General features: G+C 44.3%; 2 protein-coding genes and 1 long non-coding RNA gene across 3 annotated transcripts in view; 2 read left to right on the forward strand and 1 right to left on the reverse strand.

Annotated features, from left to right (window-relative positions):
• GLI1 (GLI family zinc finger 1) overlaps positions 1-13289 on the forward strand; it is a 232099-nt gene that overhangs the window by 112019 nt on the left and 106791 nt on the right. The gene's annotated exons all lie outside the window — the stretch shown is intronic.
• LOC143818461 (uncharacterized) overlaps positions 1-13289 on the reverse strand; it is a 73756-nt gene that overhangs the window by 47400 nt on the left and 13067 nt on the right. The gene's annotated exons all lie outside the window — the stretch shown is intronic.
• On the forward strand, positions 9336-10954 carry LOC143818460 (uncharacterized). The gene is made up of 2 exons (XM_077299751.1): positions 9336-9611; positions 9705-10954. The coding sequence occupies exons 1-2, from the start codon at positions 9430-9432 to the stop codon at positions 10705-10707; spliced, it is 1185 nt and encodes a 394-aa protein (XP_077155866.1). The 5' UTR covers positions 9336-9429; the 3' UTR covers positions 10708-10954.

Below are 13289 nucleotides of genomic sequence, written 5' to 3' on the forward strand. Positions count from 1 at the left end.
AAATAAATAAATACATCTAGAATATCAATGATTCATACCACCCATTAGTTGATATGTAATCAATAGACAATAATAGCAATAGACAATGATCATCCTGACCAATAAATCTATCATAAAAACACTGTTAATAAATCAACAGCCTGTAACACCAAATAAAAGTTAAAAGGTTGGGGAACCAACATTTCCCCTTGTCAGGTTCATCAGGGAACAGCATTAAGTCACAAATGCTAGAAGCAAAATGTATGGACACAGAGAGATGAAGTTATGAGATATGGTGATGTGCCACAAGGAATGTTTGATGGACGATGACTGTATAGTACATGGTGTAGCTAAGTCTAAGGTGTAGTGCAGTATCCAGGTAAATTACTAAAATTAAACTATGCTACTATACATAACACAGGCTAACACTATATACTAAAGAATAGTTCTACACATAGTAAGAGAGCACAAAGTGTAGTAAAAGACAGCACTATATTTAATAAGAGAGGATACTATAATAAGAGATGGTGCTATACTTAACAAATCATGCTGTGTAATAAGGGACAGTGCTGTAGTTAAGAAGAGAGGATGCTATGTAATAAGGGAAAGCACTATGCATAACAAGAAAGGACACTATTTAATAATTAGGATGCTGTATAATAAAAGACATGCTATGCAATGATTATTAGAGAGGACACTATCAATTAACCCCTTCATGACCCAGCCTATTTTGGCCTTAATGACCTTGCCGTTTTTTGCAATTCTGACCAGTGTCCCTTTATGAGGTAATAACTCGGGAACGCTTCAACGGATCGTAGCGATTCTGAGATTGTTTTTTCGTGACATATTGGGCTTCATGTTAGTGGTAAACTTAGGTCGATAATTTCTGCGTTTATTTGTGAAAAAAATGGAAATTTGGCGAAAATTTTGAAAATTTAGCAATTTTCACATTTTGAATTTTTATTTTATTTTATTCTGTTAAACCAGAGAGTTATGTGACACAAAATAGTTAATAAATAACATGTCTACTTTACATGAGCACAATTTTGGAAACAACATTTTTTTTTTGCTAGGAAGTTATAAGGGTTAAAATTTGACCAGTGATTTCTCATTTTTACAACAAAATTTACAAAACCATTTTTTTAGGGACCACCTCACATTTTAAGTCCGTTTAAGGTGTCTATATGGCTGAAAATACCCAAAAGTGACACCATTCTAAAAACTGCACCCCTCAAGGTGCTCAAAACCACATTCAAGAAGTTTATTAACCCTTCAGGTGTTTCACAGCAGCAGAAGCAACATGGAAGGAAAAAATGAACATTTAACTTTTTAGTCACAAAAATGATCTTTTAGCAACAATTTTTTTATTTTCCCAAGGGTAAAAGGAGAAACTGGACCACGAAAGTTGTTGTCCAATTTGTTCTGAGTACGCTGATACCTCATATGTGGGGGTAAACCAGTGTTTGGGCGCACGGCAGAATTCGGAAGGGAAGGAGCGCCATTTGACTTTTTGAATGAAAAATTGGCTCCAATCTTTAGCGGACACCATGTCGCGTTTGGAGAGCCCCCGTGTGCCTAAACATTGGAGCTCCCCCACAAGTGACCCCATTTTGGAAACTAGATGCCCCAAGGAACTTATCTAGATGCATAGTGAGCACTTTAAACCCCCAGGTGCTTCACAAATTGATCCGTAAAAATGAAAAAGTACTTTTTTTTCACAAAAAAATTATTTTAGCCTCAATTTTTTAATTTTCACATGGGCAACAGGATAAAATGGATCCTAAAATTTGTTGGGCAATTTCTCCTGAGTACACTGATACCTCACATGTGGGGGTAAACCACTGTTTGGGCACATGGTAAGTCTCGGAAGGGAAGGAGCGCCATTTGACTTTTTGAATGAAAAATTATCTCCATCGTTAGCGGACACCATGTCGCGTTTGGAGAGCCCCTGTGTGCCTAAACATTGGAGCTTCCCCACAAGTGACCCCATTTTGGAAAGGAGACCCCCCAAGGAACTTATCTAGATGCATAGTGAGCACTTTAAACCCACAGATGCTTCACAACTTGATCCGTAAAAATGAAAAAGTACTTTTTTTTCACAAAAAAATTCTTTTAGCCTCAATTTTTTAATTTTCACATGGGCGACAGGATAAAATGGATCCTAACATTTGTTGGGCAATTTCTCCTGAGTACGCTGATACCTCATATGTGGGGGTAAACCACTGTTTGGGCGCATGGCAAGGCTCGGAAGGGAAGACGCGCCATTTGACTTTTTGAATGGAAAAGTAGCTCCAATCGTTAGCGGACACCATGTCGCGTTTGGAGAGCCCCTGTGTGCCTAAACATTGGAGCTCCCCCACAAGTGACCCCATTTTGGAAACTAGACCCCCCAAGGAACTTATCTAGATGCATAGTGAGCACCTTAAACCAAAAAGTGCTTCACAGAAGTTTATAACGCAGAGCCGTGAAAATAAAAAATAATTTTTCTTTCCTCAAAAATGATTTTTAGCCCAGAATTTTTTATTTTCCCAAGGGTAACAGGAGAAATTGGACCCCAAATATTGTTGTCCAGTTTGTCCTGAGTACGATGATACCCCATATGTGGGGGTAAACCACTGTTTGGGTGCACGGCAGGGCTTGGAAGGGAAGGCATGCCATTTGGCTTTTTGAATGGAAAATTAGCTCCAATCATTAGCGGACACCATGTCGCGTTTGGAGAGCCCCTGTGTGCCTAAACATTGGAGCTTCCCCATAAGTGACCCCATTTTGGAAACTAGACCTCCCAAGGAACTAATCTAGATGTGTGGTGACACTGGTGAGCACTTTGAACCCCCAAGTGCTTCACAGAAGTTTATAACGCAGAGCCATGAAAATAAAAAATAATTTTTCTTTTATCAAAAAAATTTTTTTAGCCCTGAATTTTTTATTTTCCCAAGGGTAACATGGGGAAATTTGACCCCAATAGTTGTTGTCCAGTTTCTCCTGAGTACGCTTATACCCCATATGTGGGGGTAAACCACTGTTTGGGCACACGTCGGGGTTCGGAAGGGAAGTAGTGACGTTTTGAAATGCAGACTTTGATGGAATGCTCTGCGGGCGTCACGTTGCATTTGCAGAGCCCCTGATGTGCCTAAACAGTAGAAACCCCCCACAAGTGACCCCATTTTGGAAACTAAACCCCCAAGGGAACTTATCTAGATGTGTGGTGAGCACTTTGAACCCCTAAGTGCTTCACAGAAGTTTATAACGCAGAGCCGTGAAAATAATAAATACGTTTTCTTTCCTCAAAAAAATTTTTTTAGCCCTGATTTTTTTTATTTTCCCAAGGGTAACAGGAGAAATTGTACCCCAAAAGTTGTTGATCAGTTTCTCCTGAGTACGCTGGTACCCCATATGTGGGGGTAAAGCACTGTTTGGGCACACGTCGGGGCTCGGAAGGGAGAGAGCACCATTTTACTTTTTCAACGCAAGATTGGCTGGAATCAATGGTGGCGCCGTGTCGCGTTTGGAGACCCCCTGATGTGCCTAAAAAGTGGAAACCCCTCAATTCTAACTCCAACACTAACCCCAACACACCCCTAACTCTAATCCCAACCCTAACCACAACCCTAACCCCAACACACCCCTAACCCTAGTCTTACCCCTAATTCCAACCCTAAGGCTATGTGCTCACGTTGCGGATTTGTGTGGATTTTTCCGCAGTTTTTGAAAAATCTGCAGGTAAAACGCACTGCGCTTTACCTGCGGATTTACCGCGGATTTCCAGTGTTTTTTGTGTGGATTTCACTTGCGGATTCCTATTATGGAGCAGGTGTAAAACGCTGCGGAATTGCACAAAGAATTGACATGCTGCGGAAAATACAACGCAGCGTTTCCGCGCTGTATTTTCCGCACCATGGGCACAGCGGATTTGGTTTTCCATAGGTTTACGTGGTACTGTAAACGTGATGGAAAACTGATACGAATCCGCAGCGACCAATCCGCTGCGGATCCGCAGCCAAATCCGCACCGTGTGCACATAGCCTAATTCTAACCCTAATTCCAACCCTAACCCTAATTCTAACCCTAATTCTAACCCTAATTCTAACCCTAGCCCTAAGTGCAACCTTAGCCCTAAGTGCAACCCTAGCCCTAAGTGCAACCCTAGCCCTAAGTGCAACCCTAGCCCTAAGTGCAACCCTAGCCCTAAGTGCAACCCTAAGTGCAACCCTAAGTGCAACCCTAGCCCTAAGTGCAACCCTAAGTGCAACCCTAAGTGCAACCCTAGCCCTAAGTGCAACCCTAAGTGCAACCCTAAGTGCAACCCTAGCCCTAAGTGCAACCCTAAGTGCAACCCTAAGTGCAACCCTAGCCCTAAGTGCAACCCTAAGTGCAACCCTAAGTGCAACCCTAACCCTAAGTGCAACCCTAAGTGCAACCCTAGCCCTAAGTGCAACCCTAAGTGCAACCCTAAGTGCAACCCTAGCCCTAAGTGCAACCCTAAGTGCAACCCTAAGTGCAACCCTAAGTGCAACCCTAGCCCTAAGTGCAACCCTAAGTGCAACCCTAGCCCTAAGTGCAACCCTAAGTTCAACCTTAAGTGCAACCCTAAGTGCAACCCTAGCCCTAAGTGCAACCCTAAGTGCAACCCTAAGTGCAACCCTAAGTGCAACCCTAGCCCTAAGTGCAACCCTAAGTGCAACCCTAAGTGCAACCCTAAGTGCAACCCTAAGTGCAACCCTAGCCCTAAGTGCAACCCTAAGTGCAACCCTAAGTGCAACCCTAGCCCTAAGTGCAACCCTAAGTGCAACCCTAAGTGCAACCCTAGCCCTAAGTGCAACCCTAAGTGCAACCCTAAGTGCAACCCTACCCCTAACCCTACCCCTAACCCTACCCCTAACCGTACCCCTAACCCTACCCCTAACCCTAACCCTAACCCTAATGGAAAAACAAAAATAATTATATTTTCTGTATTTTATTCTTGTCCCTACCTATGGGGGTGATAAAGGGGGTGATTTATTTACTATTTTTTTTATTTTGATCGCTGTGATAGAACTTATCACAGCGACCAAAATGTGCAGGAACGAATCTGCCGGCTGGCAGATTCGGCAGGCGCACTGCGCATGCGCCCGCCATTTTCCAAGATGGCGGCGCCCATGAAGCAGACGGCCGGACACCGGGAGGGACATCGGAGCTAGGTAAGTATGGGGGGGTGGGACCGGAACACGGGGGGGGGATCGGAGGACCTGGGGAGCGGACAGGAGGACCGGGGGAGCCGACAGGAGGGAGGAGGGGAGCGGAACGGAGATCGGGGCAAAAAGGACGACTGGGGAGGCGATCGGTGGGGTGGGGGCAGATCGGGGTCTCCAGCCATGGCAGATGCTATTGCAGCATCAGCCATGGCTGGATTGTAATATTTCACCATTTTCATAGGTGAAATATTACAAATCGCTCTGATTGGCAGTTTCACTTTCAACAGCCAATCAGAGCGATCGTAGCCACGGGGGGGTGAAGCCACCCCCCCTGGGCTGAAGTACCACTCCCCCTGTCTCTGCAGATCGGGTAAAATGGGAGTTAACCCCTTCACCCGATCTGCAGGGACGCGATCATTCTGTGACACAGCATATGCGTCACAGGTCGGATTGGCACCGACTTTCATGACGCATATGCTGTGTCACAGGTCGGGAAGGGGTTAAGGGATGACACTATAGTAAGAGGGAACACTATAATAAGGGACAAGTCTATAAATAATAAGAGAGGTTGCTATTAGTGATGAGAGAGTGTGCTCGTTACTCGAGTTTTCCGAGCATGCTTGGGTGTTCTCCGAGTATTTTGGGCGTGCTCGTAGATTATGTTTGTGCCTCCGCAGCTGCATGATTTGCGACTGCTAGACAGTCTGAATACATGTTGGGATTCCCTAACTAACAGGCAATCCTTGCATGTGTTCAGGTTGTCTAATAGCCGCAAATCATGCAGCTGCGGAGACACAAACATAATCTACGAGCACGCCCAAAACACTCGGGGACACCCAAGCATGCTCAGAAAACTCGAGTAACGAGCACACTCACTCATCACTAGTTGCTATGTAATATGTAATGGCAATATACATAACAAGACATGACGTTATATAATAAGGTAAGGCACATACATATACATAAGAGAGGATGCTATGTAGTAAGGGATGGGACTATACATAACAAGAAAGAACACTATATAATATGGACAGGTCTATACATAGAATAAAGATGCTATTTAAAAGGACATGTGCTATACTTAATAAGAGACTATGCTAAGTATTAACCTTTTCACGACATGCGCCGTACATGTACGGCATAAGTGGGAAGTGAGTGTATGGAGCGGGCTCACGGGGTGAGACCGTCCCATACCCAGTAGATCATGGCTGTTTGTTTCAACCATGATATGCCTCTAACAATCGTGTGTGGAGCGGAACTGAGCCCGTGATTGCTAACCTGTTAAATTCCATTGTCAAACTCTTGACAGTGGCATTTAACACTCGCTGGCATGAGGATGCGACATTCCATGCTCCCATCAGAGCGCCCGTGACGTGATCACAGGTCATCGAATGGTTGTTATGACAGCCGGAGGTTGGCTGAAGAACCCTGTGCTTGTCATTAGAGAACACCTTTGAAACTCTGCCTGTGGTAGAGCTTTAAAGGAGATTTTTACAGTGAAAAGTAAAAAAAAGTAAAAGTAAAAGAAAAACTGTTTCGAAAAAAGAAAAAAACCCCATTAAAAATATATTTATTAAAAAAAGAGTAAAAAAAAATTCACATATGGGCTATTGCCATGTTCAGAAAAGTCCAATCTATCAAAATATAAAAAGATTAACCTGATCGGGAAACACCGTAAATGAAAAAAAAATCAAGAATGACAAAATTATGTTTACTTACAGTAGTTGATGTAATTCCTCAAAAAATGCTGTAACAAGTGATGAAAATGTCATATCTATCCCAAAATTATATCAATAAAAACTTGGTGTAGTCCGTAAAAAGGAGCCATCACACAGTATCGGAAAATGGAGACACAACCCCCACATTTTTTTTGCAAACTTCTGATTTTTTTAATGACTAAAATTAGAAAAAAACACTGTACATATTTGGAATCACTGTGTTAGGGCTAGCGGAACGCACCAAATAATTATAAGGATGGTATAAGGTGCGTTCGCAGCCCGGGGTCCACCGTGCAGAGATTGAACCTGCTGTTGAGTAATGACGGACTATGTGGCGGTATAATGTGGATACACACACAGGTTAGCTTCACCCGGTATGAAGGAAGCCAACCCTGTTGCGTCACTGGGCCGCGGTACTGCACAAAGAGCGCAAGCAAAGAGTCACAGAACTCTGTCCCAAGACTCAAGGAAAGAGTTCCTCTAGACCTCTTGAGCTAGATACCGCTACAGGGGTGTCAGAGATTAACAGAGCTACTAATTTTCTGCACAAGAGTGCGTGCAGTGCCGCTCTGGCGGACGCCACTAACCACCCAGCCTTGGGTCAGGAAAGCGCTTTATTAGCGCACGGCGCCGCACTGGTGGTCACTGCTATCAGACGCTGTATTGTGTGCTAGCTGTGCGGGATAGCACTGTCAGGCACTAGGTAGCTTCCACCATTCGCGAACAGTCAACAACACTAGGGATGGGAATGATTCGGAGCTTTCATCCATTGACAGGCATACTTCCACACACACGCAATAATAAGTTTATACTAACGTGCGGCCATGCGAACCTTTTATAGCGGAAGCTCTCCAGGTCCTTCCTAGTGGTCCAATAGGAGCTGCTACAGGACCTGAGCATGAGACCCCCGACCTCCAATGAGAGGTTGTCCCTTGGGCATGCTCAGAAGAAGAAAAGCAGGACTTAGTCCCAGGACCCCTGCTCGCCGCTGATCAGTACTGGTTACAATGGCTGAGCCTGGAAGGACAGCAGTACCCAGCCGCACAGTATCAGCTTGAGCCAGACGCTGGGACCGACGTCTCCGCTGAGCAGGCTCCACTGCGGCTGGAGGAGAATGGGAGACCGCAGCGGAGATGGTTCAAGATTCCCCCTGTGCAGCGGTGGGAACTCGACACCTAACACGATGTGAGCTTACTGAAGAGCGGAATCATATTGTGGAGTAATTTTTGACACAAAATGTACATTGGAAAAACAATTCCTGAAAAACAATTTCAGAATTGCGTTTTTTCACAATGTCTCCCCACTTGGAATTTTGTTCCTGTTTTCCAGTGCACTATGTGGTAAAATGAATGGTGTCATTCAAAAGTACATCTTGTCCTCACGTGTCTTTGTGGACAGAAGAATAAAAAAAGTTATGGCTCTGGGAAGAATGGGAGGAAAAAACAAAAACAGTAATTGGCCACTGTTAATGGATAGTGCTGTACATAATAAGAGAGGACACTATGTATGAAGCTATACAAAGCAAGAGAGAGCATTTAGTAATACTAAAAGACGGTACTATCCTTATTAAGAGAGGACACTATGAAATAAGGGATGGCGCTATACAGTAAGGCTGGGGTCACACATGCGTGTTTTACGGACGTAAGAGCGCAGAAACTACGTCCGTAAAACTCGCATTACATACGGCACAATGATTCTCAATGGGTCTAGTCCTATCAGGCGTATATTACGGATCCGTAATATACGGCATTGTACGGGCGTAGAAAATCGCAGCATGCTGCGTTTGTCAGCGTATCGCGCAAAAAATACGCCAATGAAAGTCTATGGGAGAGCGTATAATACGGAATGCTTACGGACCATGCGTGTGCCTTGCGAGAAATACGCAACTTACTGGCAGATGTCCTGAAACGTCCAAAGGCCTCAATCAGGCAGGTGAGACATGCTAATTAGCTGAAAAAGCCAGACAGTGAACCCGGAAGTCTGCTGCACGCCTCCACGGAGTGATATTCAGCATGGCCAACATTGTGAACGCGGACATGCTTATCATTTTGGTACAAGAGAGGCCTGTCATCTGGGACCAAAGAGACCCAAATTATGCCAACAGGGCACTAAAAGAGGCAGCATGGAGGAGCGTTTGTGTGGCCCTCTTCCCACATTATGACCAGCAGCCACGTGCGGCACAGCGACAGATAAGTAAGTACACCCATGTTTGAAATGTAATTTTATTGGGAATCATCAGGCGCTTACTACTTTGATTTTCTCATCAAGAATGGCAGAAATCTTCATGAAGGAAATAGAAAGCCCACTAGTAGATACATGGTGTTGTACATGATAACCGGTTTTCATTAATAATTACAATCGGTGGCCCTTTTACTACACAGCGTTTCCCATTATTTGTCCTTTCTGTGATGGAGGTTATTGGACTCTGGCCTTGTGGCCTTGCTTGCTTTTTTTTTTAATTTTATATTAAATGTGCTCCCCAAATGCCTATTTGGATGCTCCACTTAAATGTGTCTAGTCAGTTACACCTTTTGTGAGCTCTCTGCTTAATGGGCTAATGAATGTGTGTATTTTTTGTGGTTTCAGTGGGTGATGTTACAACAAGGTGGCGGAGTATCCGCGATCAGTACAGGAGGGAGAGGCAGCAGCGGGAGAGAAGTGGAGCCGGGGCACCTCCCAAAAAAAAGAAATACATCTATTTTGACCGGCTCAACTTTCTGAATCCCAGCATGGACCTCAGGCCGTAAGTAACCACCTCAATTAATTTTTTTAATATCTTTTTTAGTGTAATTTTTTTGGGGCAAAATTTTGTACCTAAAACATTGTTCTTTTTCAGAACTCAGTCTAACCTCACTGACAGGGAGACAGGGTCTGACTCGGAACTGGTCATTGACCCAGTTGGTGAAGGTGAAGAGGTGGCTGGTCCATCTGCTGCTCCCTCTGGCTCCATCCCTCCTGGATCCCTCTCATCTGGTCAGGCAGCTCCATCTGCATCCATACCACACCAAGAGGACCCACAGTTTGCCTCTTCCGCCGCAGCATCATCAGCAGCACCACCACCTAGCCAGGATGACCCTGGAAATAGCAGCAGCCCGACTGTTGCCCTGGATCCATCCCCACAGGCTGCAGTAAGACCACAGCGTGCACGCCGCAGAAGACAGCTGATCCAAAGCCGCCAAAACGTGGATGCTGGGGTCATGAGCTATTTGGCACGTGTCCGAGACGATGATGGGGAGGAGGGTTTTACCAGGAGCCTTGCCCAGTACTTAAGGTCCATAGAGCGGGAGTTAAGGCTTCGTGTGAGAGGCTGTTTTCAGATCCTTGTGGACGCATGCACCCCCCCAAATAACCCATACAATCTCATGCTGATGATTGAACAGTGGCAGATGTCACCTGAAAATGTTCTGCGGCCTCAGAGATTACAAGGCCTGGCAGCTCCACAAGGATCTGAAGCACCCCCTCCACGTCAGCCAACACCTCAGCCCCAACCCACAACAAACACACAATGGCCACCTCAGCAACATATGGCGGGATATCATCAAACATCCCAATATGGCCACTTGTCCACACCCAGTGCTGGAGGCTGGTCCCAACCTGGGTATGGACAATATGGTCATTTTGGTTTGGGTTATGATTCCCGGCCATATGGTCATCCCCAGCAGGGGTATCTCCAAAATCCACGCCCCACTCTTCCAAGTTCCCAGCATCATAGCTGGGCTAATGTCCCTCAGGCCACTACAACATCTGCACAGGGTGCTGGACAATTGGGCCTACAAGTGCCACCTGATGCAGACACTGAGCAAGCTACTTCTCCTGCACCAACCTACCAGGACTTGTAATTTTTTTGTTTTTTGTTTTTTTGTTTTTTTATGTTTCTTTAAACTTTTTTTTAAATTTTTTGTTAATATGATTTTTAGACACAACTTTCATTTGTATTGTCCCTACAGAGCATTGTTTATTGTGGATGTAGTACCAAGTTTTGGATGACAACAAAAATAGGCCTTTCTTAGGCTAAAAAAAAGGTTAGGACAAAATAATAACCTAGACATTTCAAAAAGTTATACAGTAAAACGTTTGATTATTACCAATCACCGTCTGGATGCGCTGTATTCATTCTTCAATCACACACACATGATATGCTGATAACCATATGTGAAAAAATAAATTACAACACACAGAGTTTTAAACTTGGTTAACACATACTTTATAGAGCTAATTAATTACACATGCAAAAAGGAATAGTCTTGCCAGGGAGTAGCACCTTCAGGAGTCAAAAAATAATTTGTAAAGATATCACGAACTTTAAGACCAGAAAGTGGACGACGCGGAGGAGGGACATATGGGGTAGGCCTACTAACATTGTTCATGAGGTTATCTTCAAAATTTGGCGAGGAACAATCATGTATTCTTGTGAAATTATGTAGAATTACACAGGCTTTTATCACTTCGTTGATTGAAGACTCACTCAGCTGGATGGCAGACTGAAGAACACGCCATTTGGCAACAAGAATCCCAAAGGCGCACTCAACCAGTCTCCGTGCCCTGGCAAGTCTCAAATTAAACACCCTCCGCCGGTGGTCAAGGTTGCGCCTGGGGTAAGGCCTCATGACGTGCCTCGACAGTTGGAAGGCCTCATCTCCAACCAAAACAAAAGGCACTGCTTCCGCATTTGAGCCTGGGAGTTGTTGTGGTGGTGGGAGGTTCAACTGGTTGTCACGTAGCCGCCGACCCATTATGGACGAATTGAAGACCCTAGAGTCTCCAGTTCGCCCATAGGCCCCAATGTCTACAATTATAAACCTGTAGTTACTGTCAGCAACTGCTAACAGAACTACAGAGAAAAACTGCTTGTAATTGTAGAATTGGGAACCAGAGTTCGGCGGCTTACGCACCCTGATATGTTTCCCATCCACAGCTCCAATGCAATTAGGGAAGTCACAATTATTTCTGAAACCTGTGGCGATTTGAATCCAATCGTCCTGTTTTGGCTCAGGCAACACAGCTTCATGTAGTTTCTGCCAGATTTGGGAACAGGTTGTCCTAACAATGCCTGAAATGGTCGACCGCCCAATCAGAAACTCCAGGTGTAGACCCGCATAGGACAAGCCTGTGGCCAGGAAGCTGCAATACAACAAAAAGGGGAAAAAAAAAACATGAGGACGACGAAAAAAGGAATAAGCACAAGTGTATATTTCATTTACTATTCAATTATTTACAGTATAAAAAGTTTCAATAGAAAATCTAAATCGACTTGAAGCTTGACAACATTCTTTTATATGTGCTTGTGGCTTCATGTCCAAGTGAAGTTAATGAAACCTAGTAGGACACCACACATTTTGAACCCCCAAAAATACCAAAAACCGTATTTGCAAATGTGGAATACCTACCGTAAGGTTAGGAGCAGACGCTCCTCAGCAGAGATGGCTTTTCTCATCCAGGTGTCCTGAAAGGTGAGGCCAGGACGTAAGATCTCCAACAACATGTCAAAAGTCCGGATGGACATACGAGTATACTGGTAAAACTTGTCTGGATGTGCCCTCAAAGCTGAATATAGTCTCGGGAAATGGCCTTTACTCTGGCGTTGGGACAATATAGGATGTACCCACAATCTTTGTCTCCTCCTTCGCGGATCCACATTGACCTGATATGGCTGGCCAAAGCGACGAGACAACACCCAGTGAAGCAACACCCGCTGAGTTGTGCTTAAATACACAGGGTCAGACATGTTTGTAATCTCAAAGCAACACAGCCAAAATATGCTAGAGAACATATAGGGCAGATGGGAGGGCTACACCTGTTGTAGAGGGCTTAAATAGTGTGGTTAATGATGGTTTAAATGATTTGCAGGCCTGAAAACCGTTAAATGTCCATTTTGTCATGGTGCGTGATAAATACGCCATACGGATCACATACGGATTACACACGCACAAGCACATGCGCAAAATACGCGACCACACCTAAGCAACGCAGTAACTACGGAAGTCGATTACGGAGACATTTTGGCGTATTGAACGCGTAGTACGGACGTATAATACGTGGCGTATTGTCTTACGCCATGTGTGACCCCAGCCTAAGAGACAAGGCTACACATAATTAGGGAGGTTGCTATGTAGTAAGGAATAATTATCATCTCTCTACTATTCATGCAATGTAGATACAGAATAAATGCAGTATTTACATCCAGTAACTTTGAGCTGACATCTCTGATTAGTCATTTTCTTTTGTTTCTCCTCCAACTAGTCAGACCTTCATGTCAACATTTTTCAGCTACAAATTGTCCTGATAACCATATCCCTGAAAATATCAAGATCAAAACCTATCATTCAAAATATAAATTGATAGCTAAGCACTGTGCCCCTCCCTCTAATTAACTATAATTAGTGACTTTCCCCTTCTCAATAAAAATATAAGTAGAAAGAAA

This window comes from Ranitomeya variabilis, chromosome 3 (assembly GCF_051348905.1).
Source record: "Ranitomeya variabilis isolate aRanVar5 chromosome 3, aRanVar5.hap1, whole genome shotgun sequence".
NCBI classification, from domain to species: domain Eukaryota; kingdom Metazoa; phylum Chordata; class Amphibia; order Anura; family Dendrobatidae; genus Ranitomeya; species Ranitomeya variabilis.